Source organism: Haemorhous mexicanus, chromosome 3 (genome assembly GCF_027477595.1).
Source record: "Haemorhous mexicanus isolate bHaeMex1 chromosome 3, bHaeMex1.pri, whole genome shotgun sequence".
Lineage (NCBI taxonomy): Eukaryota > Metazoa > Chordata > Aves > Passeriformes > Fringillidae > Haemorhous > Haemorhous mexicanus.
In genome coordinates this window covers 117,435,609-117,455,053 of record NC_082343.1, presented here as the reverse complement: position 1 = coordinate 117,455,053, position 19,445 = coordinate 117,435,609, and the positions used below count along the sequence as shown (strand labels likewise).

Below are 19,445 nucleotides of genomic sequence, written 5' to 3'. Positions count from 1 at the left end.
CTGCTCCCATAAAAAGGGAAGCAGCTCCCCCCAAAGGAGTCAGAGCTGTTTGGGCTGTGCTGGGCTTCTCCGAGCACGGGGCTGCGGGGCCCGGAGGGAGAAGGTGGGATGGGGATGGGGATGGGGATGGGGATGGGGATGTGAATGAGCTGCTGGGCTGGGAGCCGGGAGCAGCCGGGAGCGGGATCTTGTTGCTCTTCTGCCTCCTGTTCCCGGTGCTTTGCCAGGGCTGCGGAGATGGCAGGGCAGGAGAAGAGGGGGCTGAGGGACGCGGGCGAGCGCTGTGTGCTCCGAGCGTGGGCTGCAGGAAGCCTCCTTTGCTGGCACCGCTTTGGGGGAGCTCAGGGGAGCCGTGTGCGCTGCGGGGGCTGAGCTGGGAGGGGGCCGGGGTCAGAGCGGTGGGAGCGGAGCGGCGGGGGAAGGAGGAGGGATGCAGGGGATGGAGGGGCACAGTGAAGTCTGCAGAGGTGCAAAGGCTGTCCCGAGAGCTGGCAGCGGGGCTGGCAGTGGGGCTGGCCGGGCACAGATCCTGAGCGGAGCCCCTTCCCTGCCACCAGCCCGTGCCCCTCCGGCCGGGAAACGCTCCCCGCAGGCGGGGCCGACCCTGCCCGGCCCGGGCACCCCCAGCCCCGCGCTGGGGCCGGATGGCTGCGCTCCCCTGAAGGCAGGAGCCGGGGGGATCATTCCTTTTCCTGCCCATGCAGGGAGGGTGGGATTCTCCTCTCTTGCAGTCTAAGCACCACCCAGAGCGCTCTGGTCCCTGGGACAGCCCCACAAAGGCAGCGGTGTTCCCGGAGCCCCTTTCCCTAGGGCAGGGCTGCGGAAAACACTCTCGGGGGGCTGTTCCTGTGAAACGGGGTGCAGGCATTCCCATGGCAGGTCCTGCTGTCAGCCTTGCTGCTTCCCTCTGATTCCAAGGAGGAACTCGGTCCCGAGTTATGCCCTGAATGTGCTCAGTGCCTCTCTGCGGGCACTGACACAGTCGCATGGGGCTTTTCCCCTATTCCTGCGGCAATGCAGGAGGCTGTGCAGGGACTGCCAAGGGTGCCTGGGGGCAGGTTCAGGGTGTGGCTGGGCTGGAGGTAATGTTGTTCAGGGCATCCTCTGGCTTCTGAGGCTCAACCAGTCCTCGAAGTGCTCCAGTGGGAGAGAATGTGGGAGAGGACAGGGCTGGGACAAGTGGCTCAAGTGGACAAGCTCCAGCAGTGACCCTGAACCAGCAGTTCCCTTCCTGATCAACTGTCCTGCACTGAGGCGCTGCTGTCCCGGGAGCAGCTGGACATGTGCCCAAAGAAAAAAATTGCTGTCTGAAATCCCTCCTGCCAGCACACCCAGATTTCTTCTGCTGCTGAACTTCCGTTATCTCGAGCCAGAAGCTTTTCCTGTTTCTGCTGTCCCCCTCCTGTCCCCATCCTGCTGCTGGGAGCACACGAGCTGCTGGGGGGGCTCAGTGCCTGCTGGGATCCAAGCCCAGCTGTGCTTCTCCCCCCTCTGCGGGGCCCTGAGCTTCCCCCCAGCAGCAGCTGTGTGATGTGGGCAGTGGTGGGACAGGGCCCTGCTGCCCCATTTTCAGGGCTGTTCCCCTGTCTCTGCCCCCTCCTCACCTTGTCTGCTGCCCCCAGAGCACAGATGTTCCCTGGACAGCCTCTCACCCATCAGCACCCCCAAGTCCTTCTCCTCAGGGCTTCTCTCAATCCATTCTCTTCCCAGCTTGTGTCTGTGCCTGGAATTGCCCTGACCCAGGGGCAGCACCTGCACTTGGCCTTGGTGACTGAAATCAATGGGGCAGGAGATCTTTTTCCATTTAATGGCTTTATTAGAAGTGATGAGCTCAAGGTTGGGAGGCCCAACGAGTTCAGTCTCACCATTGTCGCTCCCAGGAGTGGCTCGGAAGAGGACGAAAATGCAGCTTCCTCCACTGGGGCAGAGCTAGGGACCCTGTCCCCCCGAAAGCAAATGGGTTACATACACCTACATCCCATTGACATGTTTACAGTATCGGGTCCTGGCTCCGACCGACACCTTCTGAGGTTATGGTGAGGGGCCAGTAAGGTTTTTTGGCATCTCTGCCGGCTCCGGACCTTGACCTTCTCATCCAGACATCATTTTGATCTCTTAATTCTGAGTTGGCTCGTTGTTTTTGGGGGTTTATTTGCTGAGTTTGGTGGGGGGCTTACCCCGCTGCATCCTGGCTCCAAGGTTATTTGCACGTCAATTCCAAGGTTCTCTCCTTTCACCTTCTGAGAAAAGCCCCGCCGGGACCGTGCCTGAGGGGTGGGGGGGCCCGGCCACTCCCAGGTCACCAGGCAGCGGTTGGATGGCTCAGGGCACTATTAAGAAGGTAATGAAAAAGAAACTGTTAACAGGAGATTACAACATGAAATTATTAACAATAAATAGTTAGAACTCCAACCTGGCAGCTATTGGTTTAAGTTGTGAACTCTGCAACTTAAAAAAAAAATGGGCAGCCTTTTTTTATTCATAAGAGTGACCTTCAGGGGCTTTGCTCTGTCCCACCTGTTATGAATAAGAAAAGAGTTACCCGTTTTTTTATTTTTTAGGGAAAGGGTTGCAGAGTTTAAAGTTAAGCTGGGAACTGATCGCTGGCCAAGAGTTCTTTTGTTGGTTAAATGTTGTAATCTCCTGTTGGGTATCATCGTTAACCCTCTATGGTGGAGAATTCTTTTTTTCAGTACCACCCTCACCTGCTGCCAAGAGGATGACACCCCACCCCCCCAACCCCCCCCCCCCAGACGGTGGGGAGGGAGGGGGAATTTGTATCTCAGGAGACATGCAAATTTATCTCAAAACCCAGACTGCATTGGGACAAGACCCCAACCAAATCCTGGAAAATAGAGACGAGCCAAAAGAGACGAGCCAAAGCAGAATTGAGAGGTCAGGGTGGTGTTTGGACAGCAGAGGTGAGGTCCGAAGCCGGCAGAGATGCTGAAAACCTCGGTCACTCCTCGCCCCAGTAAGAGAAGTCAGTCGGACCCAGGACCCCTCGACCGGCAAACCGAACTGAACCCAGGGTGTACCCCCACTCTGAGCTCTGCTCCCAAGGGGACAGAGCTGCACATTCCTCTTGTTCTGAATCACTGCTGAGAGTGGCAGCAGGGATGCGTGGACCTGCCACACCCCCACCTCCCCCCCCCCCCCCCCATCCTGAGCTGATCACTTTTAATAAAGGCATTAAAAAAGGAGAAAGATCTCCTGCCCTGTTTATTTCACCACCCCTCCAGCATGTTCAGCTTCCTTCTGGTGGGGGAATGTGGATGCAGGTCCCAGGTGAAACCCTGCTCTGGTCACCTCCCCAGAAGAGCCCTGAGGAGTCCTTGCTGCCTGAACAGTTGCCAGGAGAAGAGAAGGGTTGGCCTGCAGTGCTCCCTGGAATGAATCTGCTGTGCTTATGGGTTGCTTTCTCCTGACTGTCTGCTCTTCTCCTTTAGAATTTTGGGCCTTTCCTTCCTGCTGCTCTTCCTCCTGTGTTCTCATGGGGCTCCCATTTTCTTCTCCACACCCACCGTGTACCCCAGGCCTGCTGCTGTGCTGTGTCCCCTGAGCTGGGGCCCTCGGCTGCCGGTGTCTGCTGGGAAGCCAAGGCTGGGAGCAACGGGAGCATCTGCTGTGAGGTGGGTGAGGGGAATCAGAGCCCACAGCCCTTGCACACATTGCCCAAATCTGCAGGGATTCCTGAGGGAAAGCTGCCCCTGAAGGCTGTGGAAGGGAACAGGAGCCCAGTCCACGCCCCTTAGATCAATACCTGTGCTGATGACAGTGTTGTGGCCTTGGTGGGACAGAAGCCGAATGCTCAGAAGGATTTTTTTGCAAGGAATAAATCTCCTCAGTATCCAATTGAACTGCGACAGGGACAATTCTCAGAGTTGTGTGACAGAGTCAGAACCACAAAAGTTAAAAGGAAGGTGCCCAGTTGAAGGTTTGCAGGCACTTTTCTTCCTGTGACCAGAGATTTTAAGTTCAGTGTCTCCGTGGTGGCTGAAGCCAAGACTGTCACCAAAGGGCACCTGCCTGACGAGACCCTCTGTGCTAATGAGCAGAAGGTCACAGAGGGCACCTCTCTGAGTTGGGTCCCAGCATTTCCAGTCTCTCCTGAAGGGCCACCAGGATGTCCCAGGCACAGCTGTGGGCAGGGACAAGGTGGATTTCCCCCTGCACTGGGGTGGGGCCCTGAGTGTGCCAGGAAGCAGCTCCTGGGAAGAGGCCAGAGAGGGGTGAGGGAGGGGCTATGCTGGCAGCTGGAGCAGGAGCACAGCTCAGAGCCCATAGGGGGCATTGGGGAAGTGTGTCTGGGGAGTGTGGGGTGCCCATGGAGGGAGTGTGTGAGCGCTGCCTTTGGGTGCTGGCAGCAGCAGGCTGGGCCAGGCAGCGAGCCGGGCAGCCGAGGGCTGGGCAGAGGGTGCAGGATGCAGGCAGGGCTGTGGGATGGGCAGAGGGGCTGTGCCAGTGCTCCAGGGAGCCAGGAATGCCCCTGGCTGTCTGCACTTGTTGATTGAGGAGTTCTGCAGGGAGGATGTGAGTGATGGTGAAGGCAGCACCTTGTCCAGGGCAGGTTGTGTGGCTGAGGGACTCTGTGTGTGTCTCTGTGTATGTCTCTCTGTGTCTGTGTTTCTGTCTCTGTGTGTCTGTGCTGTCTCTGGGATACAGACTCAGCTTCAGGGTTGATCCTGCAAACAGGTGAGCAACAGGCACATCCAGGGTGCTGAGAAGGAGACCCTGCCTCTTGTGCCATCCCAGGCCTGGCTCCAGCAGCCAGGTGGGAGTAATCCCCAGGGCTGCAGCTGCTGCAGAGCCTCTGCCAGGAGCTTGGGGCCTCTGACAACACCTTAGGGAAAGTCTCTGTTCTTCCTCCACAGCCATGGCTTTGCAGGAGGACACACAGGAGGAGGATGCAAAGGCCCAGCTCCTGGCAGAGGCATTTGAGAAGGAAGGACTGGATGCTGGATACTGGGTGCCCAAAGTGACACAGATCTTGGGAATCAAGTGCAGAGAAGCCCTGCAACATCTGGAATATGAAGACTACCTCAGGCTGGAGTGTGAGGTACAGTACCCCTGGGAGAAAAAGGCACTCCAGAAACTCCTGAACATAAGAGATGACAAAACGTGTGAGGAGATGCAAGAGCATAACTCTGAGAAGACAAAGCAGAGAAATGATGAGGCCAAAAAAGCTCTGAAGGATCTGACAGAAATGCACAACAGCCACAGCCAGGATGCTCTGAGGGAGAAAGCAGAGACCCTGTGGCGAGCCATGGAGATTCCCGAACAGTTCTGGCCACCACCAGAGAAACCCTTGGCAGATATGCTGGAGAGCATCCAGAAGCAGCTGGAGCAGCAGGAGCAGTCAGCAGGCAGGAGGGAGAACATCCCTGACACAGAGGTGCTGAGGAGGGCGTCAGGGGGACTGGCCCTGCAGGGCATCTACAGAACCAGCAGACCTGAAGATGTGCTGGCAAAGCGAGAGCAGCTCCTCAGGGTTCCTGAGGGATTCCAGCTCGTCGGTCCGGAGCAAGGTTCGCTGCTTGAGAGGAAGGAGTTCTCCTCCTCTGCAGCAGAATCCACTTTCACCAAGTCCATGGAGCAGCTGGGGTTCAGCATGAGCGTTTCTGCCAAATGCTCATTCTGGGGGTTTAATCTGGGAGGGAGTGTAGATCACAGCAGCTTCTCGCAGTCACAGGACACCCACCAGTCCCGCTCTGAGCAGAGCTACTTTTGCACCACCAAGTACCAGTACATCCCTCTGGCCTCCTGCTACTTCCAAAGGCATCAGCTTCGCCTCTCGGATGCGGCTCTGCAGGAGCTGCAAGGCATGGAGCAGCTTTTGAGCTTCAGTCAGGAAGGAGACAAGGCCATCTTCCGAAAGATGTCTGAGAGCTTCTTCAGCAGGTTTGGGTCCCACATAAACCAGGGTCCCCTCCACTTTGGGGGGATATTCTGGTGGAAGGCGTCTACAGAAGGATTCCGAACTGAGCAGAGGGAAGAGATAAAACGACAAACTTCTGAAGCACTGAACAGCTTTGTTGGGGCCAGCTGGGGTGGCTTTGGGGCCAGTGTAGAAGGGACCCTGGATGTTTCCAAATCGAGCTCAAAGGCTTCTGTCACAGAAAGAGCCAGAGAGAGTTCTCATACAGCGATTCAGCTCTACGTGGTCAACACAGGGGGCCCAGCAGACACAGCTTCCCTTCCTCAGTGGAAAACGGGGCTCGTGTCTGATAACACAACGTGGTGCGTTATCGACCGTGGCTTTCAGCTGATCCCAGTGTGGGAAGTCATCCTGTGCAATCACTGTGGGGATTTTAAGTCTGTAGATCAGATGAGCAGAGCCCTCAGGGCTGCATACAAAGCGCTGACAAATCAGAGCGTTGGCACCGTTTTTGGAGAGGAACTGGGCAGTGCAGTGCAAGAGGCCAGAGATTTCATGGGGACTGTGAAGGCCTGGGAGGTGACAGAAGCGGATGAAGAGAAGATGCTCATGCTGATGAGGCTAAAAGATGATCTGAGTGCAAAAACCAGGAACCCCAGTGTGTGGATCAACGTGTGCCTGTCAGACAAAGCCCTGCAGGACCTCCTTGTGAACACCGTGCGGAGCTGCCAGGAGTCACCTCCAGAAAACACCACCCTTATCAAAGTAATGTTGAGGAGTCTCCTGAATCCTCATATCTACTCTGTCAAGGACTTCCCTGAGGCTTCCTTCATTATGCAATGGATCTTCCAGACTGAGCAACCGCTTCCCAGATCTCCCAAAGTCTCTGAGCTTCAAGAGCTCATCCAAACTCTACAGCAAATGAAGGAGCATATCTATGCTGTCACCTACACACCAGGAAGCTCTGCTTCTGATGTTCATGAAGCAAAGATAAAAGCCACCCTGACCAGCAGCCTGGCCATTTATTCCTTACTCCAGTCTCTCAAGGAACAGGCTCAGAAGGACATGGAACTGTTGGTGCTCTTGATTGTGACCAGCACAGGGTACCAGGTGGAAAGCAGCACTTTTCAGCACCTCCTTGGACACCCAGAAATTCAGTACATGGCCAAGGAAATGGAAGCGGCACATGAGGAGTACGTGAACCTGAAGGAGCAAGATGCTGACAGAGCTGAGGCCTTCCTTCTGCTGACAGGTCTGACTGTGACACCTGAAAGTCAAGAGCTGTCCCTTGAGCAGAAGAGGGAGCATTTAGTTTTCATGGAAGATCACATGAAAGGCTTGTGGTCCACACGGATAAACAATCTCCTCCAAAAGCACCATGGAGACGAAGACTGGGAGAGGCTTGAACGGGACTTGGAATCCTTGATCAGTGGGTGCTTGGATGACAAATTTGATGAACAGAGGATGCAGAACATACTGAGTGACCTGGAAGACACTTTCACAACAGATGAAGCCCCCAGTCAGTCCCAATCCAAGTCAGACAGCAGTGAATCCAAAGAAAATGAAGCCATTGCAAACCAGGAGTTCCTGCAGTTGCTCAAGCGCCTTGGACTGGAAAGTCACTATCCAAGAAAAATGGGGATGGGAGATTTCTGCACCATCTGCAAGACATCTCTGCAGGACAGCCAGCCCAGCCAGGACACAGAACTGCCATTTTACTTCTTGCAAAAGCTGTTAACTGTGGATTACCAGGTGAGGTACCTGACTTGCTGGGAAAGAAGCAACACAGACCTTGCATCCGTGCCACAAACCAGAGAGCAAGAGAACCAACAATCAGACACCTTTGAAATGTTTTTTGATGATTCGGAAGAAGCCCCCCCTGAACCTGAAAGCAGGGACAGCCATGTGCACCCCATGGACCTGCAGATGGCCATTTTCCATTGTGCTGATGACTTCCTGAGACAGATCCTGGCAACCAAGCTGGCCTTCTGCCAACTGGCGCTGCCTCTGCTGGTGCCCAACCCATGCACTTCACTCATCGAGTTCCCGCTCTACGCCCTCAGCCAAATCCAAAGGAGCTGGAAAGAGGTGGAGAAGGCAGGAAGCCAGACCAGAACAAAGAGTTACAACAACAAACTCATCTTTCAGGCACAGACACCCATCGTGTCCTTCATCCGCATTGGCAGCTCGGCCTCCTCTTCCAAGTCCCAGCTCCTGAACGCTCTGCTGAGCAAACACAAACACGACACTTTCTTCCACCGCCACTGCAGAGGCAGCACCAGAAAGCGTTTGCTGATGGAAGGGCTGGTGGAGATCGCCTGGTACTGCCCCCGTGGAAGCCCCGATGACACCTTTGAGCGCTGTGTGGCTTTCTGTAACCTGCATGGAGACGCCAGGGATCACGGAGCACAGCTGCAGTTCCTGCAGGAGGTATCTGCTGTCAACGTGGCTCTTGTGTCTGAATGGAAGCACATGGACAACAGGGGGAAAAAGCTGCTGCAGGACCTGTGGCAGTCACAAAGGCCTTTGGTTTGTCTTCTCACAGAAAAAGAGAATGTTGCAGCTGGACAAGTTGGCAAAAACATAAAAATAGGGATCAAGAACAGAAATGAAGCAGAACTGGTGGAAGAGCTGACCAAGAAAATTGGGAATCTCCTGGAAGGGTCTAATTCATGTTTCAGCCTAGAGGCCTGCATGGACAAAGCTCGCCAGCACAGATTAGTTGTGGATGCAGATCAACCCGCGTGTGTGACAGCCAGAGCAAAGGCAAAGGAGCTGGTGGAGCTTCTGAAGAAAGAGAAGCTGTCTGAGATCAAATCCCGGCTGCTGCCGCTTCAAGGAAAACTGTGGTACCAGTGGTGCCAAAAGGACAAAGAACTCACTCACCTGCAGGAGAAGAGGAACAAGGGCATTGAGCATCATCGCAGCCAAATTGAAAATGAGAAGAAAGCAATAAGAAGAAAGCAACTTGAGCAAGCTTTCCCTCTCAACCCACTGATGAAATCATTCCTTGGCTTTCTCCAGGCCCAAACAGCAGACACCAAGAAATACTTCCTGCAGTGGATGAAGGTCTTTATGGAAGAACTGTCCTGTGGTCGCCTTGAAGAACTGAGGAGAGACTATCACAAGTTATGGTCTGAAATCCTGACAGAAAAAAAAAAACAGGAAAAAAGCAGTGTGAACAACGATTTGCTCAAGCAGCTGGATTCCATCTCTGATGAAATCAGCCATTCATCCATTGGCCTGGAACACCTTCTGAGAGAGGTTGGTCAGATTTATGAAGCTCTGCAATTAATGAACTGCAAGAAAGACAATTTTGACAAACTTCCAGAAATTGCAGCAGAGCTGATGGTTTCAGGATATCCCATGGAGCTGATGGATGGGGACGCTTCTTACCTGCCCTTGCGCTGGGTGGGAGCAATCTTTGACAGCTTAATTGAGAGGCTGGGGGACAAACGAGTGTTTGTGCTCTCCGTGCTTGGCATCCAGAGCACAGGCAAGTCCACCCTGCTGAATGCCATGTTTGGTCTGCAGTTCAACGTCAGCGCAGGGAGATGCACCCGTGGAGCCTTCATGCAGCTGATCCCAGTGGGCGAGGAGCTGCAGCAAGACTTGGGCTTTGATTTTGTGCTGGTGGTTGACACAGAGGGACTTCGTGCCATCGAGATGGCCAATAAACTGTCCCAGAATCACGACAATGAGCTGGCCACCTTTGTCATTGGTGTTGGCAACTTAACTGTGATCAATATCTTTGGAGAAAATCCATCAGAAATGCAGGATGTTCTCCAGATTGCTGTGCAGGCTTTCCTGAGGATGAAGCAAGTCAATCTTTCCCCAGGCTGCCTCTTTGTCCACCAAAACGTGGGAGAAGCAACTGCCAAGGAGCAGAACATGGAAGGACAAAGGCGTTTGCAGGAAAAGCTGGATGAAATGACCGTGGTAGCTGCTCAGCAGGAATTCTGTGATGTCTCCTCCTTCAGCGATGTCATTGGCTTTGATGTGAACACCCACATTCACTACTTTGCTCACCTGTGGGAAGGAAACCCCCCAATGGCACCACCCAACCCCAACTACAGCCAGAACGTCCAGCAACTCAAGAGCAAAATCCTCCAGGCTGCCAAGAAGCAGTCGCAGCGTAGGATTTTGAGGCTCTCGAGCCTGAAAGATCGTATTGGTGACCTCTGGAATGCTTTGGTGAATGAAAACTTTGTTTTCAGCTTCAAGAATTCCCTGGAGATTGCTGTGTACAGGAAACTGGAAACGGCCTTTAGTCAGTGGACCTGGAAGCTGAGGAGTCACATCTTAGATGTACAGATGAGACTGGACAACAAAATTCGGAATGGGGACTGGCAGAATGTCACCAGACAACACCTTGAAGGGCTGGTGCAAGAGACAAGTGATGCCATTGAGAAAGAAGTGGAAAAGTATTTCAGGGAAGACAAAGACTGTGAGACACTGGTCCAGTGGAAATCAAGCACAGAGCTGAAGCTGAAAGACCTAAAAGAGACTCTTCTTCTTGAAACAAAAAAGAAATGTGAGAATCTCATTGAGCTCCAGAAGGAGCAGAGGAAACTGGATGCAAGGAAGTTGGACTATGAAGATGAGCTCTTGAGAAGGAGTCGGGAGCTGGCAGTGAGTCTGAAAGGGAAGAGCCTCAGTGAGAGAGATCTGAAGGACAACTTTACTCTTGTCTGGAACAAGCGGATTGCTGAAGTCTCCCGTGCTGCTCCTCCTTTAGAACGGGTGGATATTGATGCAGAAATTGAAGATGTCCTTGTGGAGCAGTTTAAGGAGCCAGGTTTCCCTGCACGGCTGAGATCATTTCCCAGAGGCAGAGGGTTTTCTTTTGATCCAGAGAAACACATCATGAAGAAAAAGTATTTAGGCTATTTCTCAGATCTCAGGAGCATTCCCAATGCTGATGTGATCAACTTTCAGCACATCACAGACAACATCATAGCGTGTGTGAAGGCAAACATTGCTAAGAAGGAAGAGGAGAAACGGAATTACAGTCGAAATTTTATCCATGAAATACTCAATGAAGTACAGAAAGGCGTGAACTCTGTCCCCAGCAATGGGAAATGTCGTTTTAACAGAGAGTACAGCATAGATTTGTCTCTGTATCTGTGCAGAATGGCAGCAGAAAGGTTTAAAGCCATGCAAGAAGCATTCCGAAAGGCAAATGACCCAGTTGTGTACCTGAGCAGCAAGAGAGAATATTTCTTCCAATGTTTCCAGATTTCCTGCCAAGGAGCCACTTCTGTCACAACTTTTGCTAGTTTCCTTTGTGACAAGATTGAACCAGCTCTTCACCGTGCAGTCTATGAGAGGACAGCTAAAGCCATTGCTGAGGACATGCAGGGCAAATTCCCAGATTTCCAGGGTAGCAGAGCCAATCTGGAAGTTTGCATCCTGAGATACCTGGCAGAACAGGAAAATTTTGAGTATTTCAAGCAGTACCTTATGTCTCCAAAACAGTTTTTTGAGAGTTACATTGAGACACGAGTTAGGAATTACTGTTTAGATGGGAGTAGAAGGCTGGGGATGTTTTTAGAGTCCTCCCTTGATATTCTCTATCAAAACATCCTGTCAGCTGTGTCTTTGTCAGCCCGAATTGTCAAAGACAGAAAAGACAGAGAAGACAAAATCTCTCTTTGGCTGGATGAATTTTGCAGGCAACTGACAGAGGTGATCAACTTGCCCAGAAGTGACCTGAAGGGCATTGAGCATCAGGAGGTCACAGACATTGAGTTCCTCAGCAGTGCCATGGCACAACCTCTGGATGATGTGAGGGACAGGCTCATGAAAGGATTTGCTGGTGCTGACCTGAGCTCGTTTTCAAGGCAGCCTCACACCATCCTGGCAGAGCATTTTTCGGGGTGCTGGGCGCAGTGTCCCTTTTGTGGGGCTGTCTGCACAAACACCATGTGGAATCATGATGGAGACCATCAGGTGGTCTACCATCGCCCACAAGTTGTCATGGCATTTACATGGTGGAAAAATCTATTGATCTTAATGGTTAAGGGTGGTAGATACAAACTGGTCACTGACATTTGTTCCAGCCTTGTTGTAAGTGACCGCAGATTTAGAGTTGGTGGTGGTCCATGGATCTCTTACAAAACATACTGTAACGCTGGAGATATTTTGTCCACTTGGAAATTTTTTCCTGATTCATCCACGCAGGTGTACTGGAAATGGTTTGTGTCTCGTTTCAGGACACAGGTGGAAGCTCTGTACAATGGGAAATTTCAGGGCAAAAGAGAAATCCCTGTGGCGTGGCAGAGAATTACCAAGCAGGAAGCACTGTCGGAGCTGGACAAGCGTTAGGCCACGCCCATGGGGAGGAAGAACCACAGCAGCTTTGCAGATTAGGAGAACTTTGTACCAGGCTCTCCACAAAATGCAGATACAATAATGATACTCTAAAACCATGTTCACATAATGGCATCTAACATTTCCCAAATTTGGTGAAATAATGTTACTGTGGCTGCTGCTCAGCAACACCACTTCATGAGAAAGCCAGAATCCTCTTGCCTTCTTGCCTGATCTTCTTAAAGCACCTTCTGAACCTGAAGAATTAGAAATTCTTGGTTCATTAGCAATGGAATTTTGTGCTGAATTTCAGTACCAGGGAGATCCACAATTAAATGTTACTCCCTATCATCCTTTGTACAGAAACTCAAGCTTGTGGTGCAGTTGTACTCCCCCAGGGTTCCTTTAGGGTGAAATTGCTGACCTAGATGAGTCCCCACAGCAATTGCCAAAAAGATATTAGCCCATTTGTAGAGATAGAGCCTGGCAAGGCATTCCCTCCAAAATTAAAAGTGGCCCATGTTGCATTGGACAGCTCACTGTGATAGCACTTAATGTTAAAAAAAGCTACGAAGATAAAACATAGAGAAAAAAGATTTACCCATCATTACGAAGAAAACTGTAATAGCAATTTCAAACCCTAGAGCCATGCAAAAAAAACTTATGTCAGCTATATTTCTACCTTAACTTCTCTCAGCTGAGGCATTAGAATGTGGAGGGCTGGTTATGTGACAAAGGCCACATAGACACGCTCTGGATAGCTGACCAAGAATTGGAAAAGTACCGGACCCAGCTAATCTGAGTCCCTGTACCTGCAGGGACACCGTGGCCTTGAGCATAGCTGTATTATGATAACAAGATGCTGTGGTTTAGAGAGAGAGACATGAGAAAAAGAAGATGTAAGTCGTAAGGAATGAGGAAGTAAGAGGGGAACTGGTATCTATAGTATAACCAATAGATTGCTTAGCTTACAGAATATGTATGAGCTTATTACTCGTTGTGCATAAATGCCTGGTGCTCTAATCAATAAACGAAGCTTTCTGATCACTCATATTGATCGTCCAAGCCTCCCTCACCGCGACATAATGGCGCCCGAACAGGGACCCTAAATAGGGCTTGATCCTCCGAGCCACAGTCTGGTGCAGTATCCGTGTCGGTCCCGACGCAGCACGGGAGGCGAAAGACCTGGGCTCCGGGCCCCAAGCGACCCTAGAGAGGGGTCTTGGCTGACTAAGCACTGCCGACGTCTTGCAAGGGCTGCAACAGCGCTGACGACTAGATTAGAAGGTAATGGAGAGACAAGTGGCGTATGATCTTGTTAAATGCTTTTTAGAAAAGCGGGGATTACAAGGTATTGACCTGGGAAAAGAGCTCCCGGGATTGTTTGCATATGGAGTTGCAAAAGGGTGTTTTGCAGATCCCAACCAGGTCTTTGAGGATTTAGAGTGGTGTAGGTTTGGGGATAAGTTGTGGGAAGCTGTGCTAGATGATTGTAAAACTGCAAAGAAGTTATCTAAAACTTGGTGGATAGTTGCTAATGCACTAAAACAATACCAGGCAGAGCAGAAGGCTGCTCGAGCAGCCTCCACTCGACTGGGAATACCTGTTCCTAGTGAGAATAGCGTGGCCTCAACGTCTACGTTCTCTTTTCCCTTGCCCCCATCAATTAACACGGTGAATTTGCTGGTGGGGACAGCCTCGGCAGCAACTGCCCGAGCCGCCCCATCCGCGCCACCACTAGCAGTGGGGGATTGGCCCTCCCCTCTGGCGGGAGGGGACAGTGGGGAAGGAACACAAGAAATGCTTGGCCCAGAGGCGGTGTGAATTGCTAATGAACGGCTATGAGGTTAGCCCGGGTGGAGCTCGATAAGCTGAAATCCCCAGGGGGTATTCCCTCATACATGGGAATTAAACAAGAAAGAGAAGAGCCGTTTGGGTTGTTTATTGACAGAGTGGCGAATGCTATTCAGACATGCTATATGCACGGAGCACTACTAAAGCAATGTGCAATCCCACCACTCAGAGTATACTTGTCACACTCCCTGGTACCTGGACTGTTGAGGAGGCTGTAGAACAAATGGCTCAGATACTGGTGGGGCCACAGGCTATGTTTGTGGAGGCAGTAAGAGAATTGGGAAGTAGTTTAAAAAAGCAGGTGCAGGCGACGCAGAGTCAGGTGTTGGCTGCCCTTGCCCCCTTGCAAGTGTCAGTAAATCGGCCTAAAGAAAAAGGACCATCACGACTCCGATGCTTCCGCTGTGGAATTGCTGGCTATGCGCCACGGAATTGCACAATGGGAGCTTTGTGGTGCCGGCGCTGCAAGTCCGACACAATGATTCAGCTTGCAGGCACGTCTCGGGAAACGGGAAGCCCAGCGGGAGGGGTCACCCCGCTCCGACACAAGTGGTGGCCCAGAAGTCGAGCGCCTTCCCAGCACAAGCGCCTCCTCCCTCCGCCCTGCAAGCAGTGGAAGCCTCGTTTTGGACCTGGCAACCTCAATAGACTGTACCTTAATAGACTGCAATCTGCAACGTATCCAAACAGGGGTCAAAGAGCCTGTTACAGCAGGTGAACAACCAGTGGGAGCTTTATTAATTGGACGCTCGTCTGCCAGCATGTTGGGACTTACTATTATTATTGGATTAATTGATGCCGATTATACAGGTGAAATAAAAATAATGGCACAAACGCTATTCCCACCACTGTTCATTCCAGTTGGATCACGAATTGCTCAGTTGATCCCCTTGCCTCAATTAACCGGACGAACTTTACCACTTGGCGAGCAGTGACGTGGTGAAGGTAGTTTTGGTTCCACAGGAACAATGGCATTGTTAACAGTGGACTTAAAGCATCGTCCTAAAAAACATATTGACTTTCAGTATCAGGGTCAAACCATCACCCTGGTTGTGCTCCTAGACACTGGCGCAGACGTCAGTATCATCGGGACGCAGAAATGGCCACCCCGGTGGTCCACCCACGCGGCAAATGCCACAGTTGCAGGAGTAGTGCAGGAGTAGGAGGACTCCCGCTTGCACGGAAATCCCCTCTGCTGAAGATTATTATAGAGGGAAAGACTGTCACCTGTACAGTTTCTGTAATACCGCTCCCTGAGGGTGTCCACGCCTTGCTAGGCCACGATGTGTTGGCACAGTTGGGAATGGTCCTTACCACAGATCTCCCTTTATAGGGATGGCCATTGCATGGACTTTCCTGATCTCACTCCGATGGAAAACAGAGGACCCGGTGTGAGTTGGGCAACGGCCTTTACAAGGGGAAAGTCTCATTCAGGCACACAAGCTGGTACAGCAGCAGTTTGACCAAGGACATCGCCGGCTGTCTGTTAGTCCTTGGAATACTCCTATTTTTGTGATCAAAAAAAAATCTGGCCAATATCGGCTCCTGCATGATCTATGTGCTGTCAATGATCAGATCCATAGTATGGGAGCCTTGCAGCCCAGACTGCCTAATCCTGCAATGCTCCCTGAAGGATGGTCCCTCCTCATTATTGATCTAAAAGACTGCTTCTTCACCATCGCCTTGCATGAGGCAGATAAGCAGTGCTTTGCTTTTACCCAGCCTGTGTTGAATTGAGAAAGGCCTGCCCAAAGATATGAGTGGACTGTACTTCCAGCTCTCTAAGTTGCAGAGATTAACTGGAAACTTACAAGTAGAATCGAGCTTTGGTGTTGATAAATAGCTCAAATCTTTAGGCCTGAGATCATGGCTATGCTCTATTGTTAAGGCTAGCATTATAGTAGGCACTATAGCTTTGTTAGTAATATTAGTTTTGCCTTGTTTTTGCATGTGCTTACAAAATATGGTACAAAGAATGATATCTGCTGCATTTAATCAAACATTGCTCCTGCAAAAAGAAAACAGGGGAATTGTGGAGGTCTGGTTACGTGACAAAGGCCACGTAGACATGCTCTGGATAGCTGACCAAGAATTGGAAAAGTACCGGACCCAGCTAATCTGAATCCCTGCACCTGCAGGAACACTGTGGCCTTGAGCATAGCTGTATTATGATAACAAGATGCTGTAGTTGAGAGAGAGAGACATGAGAAAAAGAAGATGTAAGTCGTAAGGAATGAGGAAGTAAGAGGGGAACTGGTATCTATAGTATGACCAATAGATTGCTTAGCTTACAGAATATGTATGAGCTTATTACTTGTTGTGCATAAATATCTGATGCTCTAATCAATAAATGAAGTTTTCTGATCACTCATATTGAGCGTCCAAGCCTCCCTCACCGCGACATTAGAACAATTAAACCAATTGGGGCGTTGGCTTAGCAAAGAAGTCAATACTATTTCCATTGCAATTAGTAACATGATGACAGATGTTAGTGCTGTCAAACCTGCAACCTTACAGAACAGAGCTGCCATGGATTTTCCTTTACTGGCACATAAACATAGTTGTGAAGATTTTGAAGGACTGTGTTGTATGACCTTTTCTGACCATTCAATGTCCATCCACAAATCAAATTAAAACAAACGATAGATCATACATAGATGACTTGTTTGAAAGATGGAGTTTTACACCTTAGCTAAGAGAACTTTGCAAAATAGGTTTATAGGTATTGATTGTTATTGTAGCAATGTTAGTAATAGTGCCTTGTGTACTTCACTGTGCATGAAAAATGATGAACAAGGCCATCAAAAAAGTTTTTTCTATCCAAGAGAGAGGGGAAATGTGAGAAAGAGATTTGAGGAGAGTTCTCAAGGCCTGACAAAAGTCCCACACAGTATGCATCTGTATGCAAACTTTGAGATAAGAAATGCTAACTTAGGAATGCTATAGAATAAGACAGATATGGTTGAGAGAGAAATAGAGCTAGAAAAAAGTTTTGAAAGATACTCTTGCAAATAAGAGTAGATACCTTAGAGAAATAGAACTATAAAAAATGCATTGTAAGAGCACCCATAAGGGGTAGTTTTAAATAATTGGCTTTAAGGCATCTACAGCATAGTGTAGCAAAACCAAATAAGCCGAGAACGCTTATAATGTTTTGTAATTAAGAAAAAGTCAGCTTCTAATTGTGATAGAATGAATTGGAGCATCTGTATTCTCACCCTTCATATGAGACTGAAAAACAGAATGAAAAGCTTTTAAAATGCCTCTCATTTGCCCCATTTCTGGGTGAGAAAAGGGCTAAAATCTGACACCCCAAAGGCAGTTTTCCTGCAGCAAGGAGCTTTCCTGCTTGGAAAAAGGCCTGCAGGGCCTCAGACCAGTTCCATGCTGGCTGCAAGTTGGGCTGCTTGGCTTTTGGGTGTCATCCTTCCCTCCCTCATTGCAGCCTCCTGGATCAACTGAGACCATTCTCCCAGCAAGAGCTGTTGTGCCTCTGGGCTCAGGAAAGCAGTGACATGACCACCCTGGGGCACAGGCAGTGCTTTCACTCCCTGTCTCAGGGGTGCTGTGTCTCTGTCCAGGACAGCTGCTCCTGCTCAGGTGCCTGGGGCTGCTGCCCTTCCCTCCAGCCCTCAGCTCCGGCAGGAGCTGCTCCTGCCCTTGGCCTCTCTGCTGAACAAAAGCCTTTGGAATGCCCCGAGTGGAGAATCCTGTCTGCCAGCACCTTCTGCAGCAGCTCTCAGTTTCAGGGTCCTTTCTTTTCTTGGTTCAGCTTTTTCTGAGGTCTGTGGCCAGGCAGAGCAGCTCCCTCAGGTCCTACTGAGCATCTCATGTTTATTGCCTGATCTTTGACCAAAACAAAGCTATTGGTATTACCAATATTGTGGACGGGATGTTCCTTGGCTTGTCTGGCCCCTGTGGCTGAACCAAATAGTGGCAACTGTGGTGTTTCACCCCAGAGACACTTCTGGCTAGCTGGATGCTGCAGCTGAGCACATGGTGACAAGTCCAGGCATGCCGGGGCTCCGGTGGCTGTGGGATGGAGCTTCCTCCTGTAACAGGGTCCGTTCTTCAGGTTTACCTCTGATGGAGAAGCTTTAAGACGGTAGTGAAGGAAAGGAGTTGGTTCTGATGGAGGGTTTAAATCCAGAGCTTTTATTCTGGCCCACAGGTCTCTGAATCCAGCAACTCCTCCAACAGAACTCTCTGACTGCGTGGTTGCTGCTCCTTTACCTGGGGGAGAGGGGGAGGAAGCCACCAACCAGGTATGGGAGAGGTCTCAAGGGACAAAGGACACCTGGATGGCCTAGTGCCCCCTGGGGGTAGAGGGTATCTTTAGAATCTGCCCAAACACTCAATGCCCTTCTGGAATTCCAGGATTGACAGACAGTGCTTGGCAGGGGTCAGGGTGGGGAAGGGAGAGGTGGCTGACACACCTGGGAGGGAATCTTCAGGGGAGAAACCCGTGGTTCTGGGGTAAACCATGAAATCACACTGCAACACAAAGCCAAACAGTTCAAGGAAAAAAAAACTGCTCAAGGGTTGCTGCTGCAGCTTCTGCAAGACCAGAAAAAGGAAAAAACACTTCTTGCTTCAGCTAACAAAAAACCAAGCCAGCTAAGCAATGTAAACTTCTTGCTTCAGCTAACAAAAAACCAAGCTAGCAACAAAGTAATGCTGTCACAGGGCATCTAAGAACACCAGGGAGTGAGGCTTGGAACCAAGCCTGCGCAAAAGCCCCAAGGCTCTTGTTGGTGCCTTGGAGGGGCTACCTGGAACAGATGTTGGGCAAGATTAAGAAAATAAAAGTAGGCATTTATTAAAGTATGGGGAGGCAGCTGGGCAGTGGAGCAGGGAGTACTGTGGAGATGATGGATGGTCCAGACATCCTGGCTCTTGTGGGGAAGAAACCAGGGGAAGTTCAAACAGTTATGTAAGAGGGGAAGCAAAAAGGAATGTAGTGCTTTAAGTAAGTCATATAAGGCTGCAGGTGCTTGGGGTTAAGCAATGTAGCTAAGAAACATTAGTAATGTGATTATTGCTTGGCAGTGGAAAATTTTATCTAAAGCTGTTAGATTATATATACCCAGCTCTAGAGATAATAGTAGACAACTTCATGGCTTCGTTGTATGAACAATAAACAATTTCTTGCTAACATCTATGGGGAGTCCTGTCTCTCAATTGCCAACATTAAAGGACTTAAATAGTGACACCATGGGCACTCAGAAGCTTCCCAGAGGCTACACCCAAGATGGACAATGGTCACAAGTTTTTCATACAGTTATAAGTTTGGTCCCTTTACATATCAGGGGTTAATCTTCCAATTACAGCTTCAGGTAATAAAGTCATTTACCCCCAGTTTGCTCCTCCCCAAGTCACTTTTGTTTATGATTTTTGGGGC

At 50.4% G+C, this 19,445-nt stretch overlaps 1 protein-coding gene across 5 annotated transcripts; it reads left to right on the top strand.

The window, feature by feature from the left end:
* Window positions 1–32: 32 nt before the first annotated feature.
* On the top strand, window positions 33–19,203 carry LOC132325643 (interferon-induced very large GTPase 1-like). 5 transcript variants are annotated; one of them, XR_009485997.1, is made up of 3 exons: window positions 33–103; window positions 3,450–3,632; window positions 18,216–19,203. XR_009485997.1 is itself a non-coding variant. In XM_059843180.1 (3 exons), the coding sequence occupies exon 3, from the start codon at window positions 4,877–4,879 to the stop codon at window positions 12,203–12,205; it is 7,329 nt and encodes a 2,442-aa protein (XP_059699163.1). In that variant the 5' UTR covers window positions 33–103; window positions 3,450–3,632; window positions 4,875–4,876; the 3' UTR covers window positions 12,206–16,415. The 5 variants fall into 5 exon arrangements, 3 of the variants coding, with proteins under 3 accessions (XP_059699163.1, XP_059699164.1, XP_059699166.1); XR_009485998.1 differs by lacking the exon at window positions 18,216–19,203 and adding an exon at window positions 4,666–4,854; XM_059843180.1 differs by lacking the exon at window positions 18,216–19,203 and adding an exon at window positions 4,875–16,415.
* The last annotated feature ends 242 nt before the right edge of the window (window positions 19,204–19,445 follow it).

Excerpts from the sequence above, each read along its gene's own strand:
- LOC132325643 (XM_059843180.1), top strand. The coding sequence starts at position 4,877 with ATGGCTTTGCAGGAGGACACACAGGAGGAGGATGCAAAGGCCCAGCTC.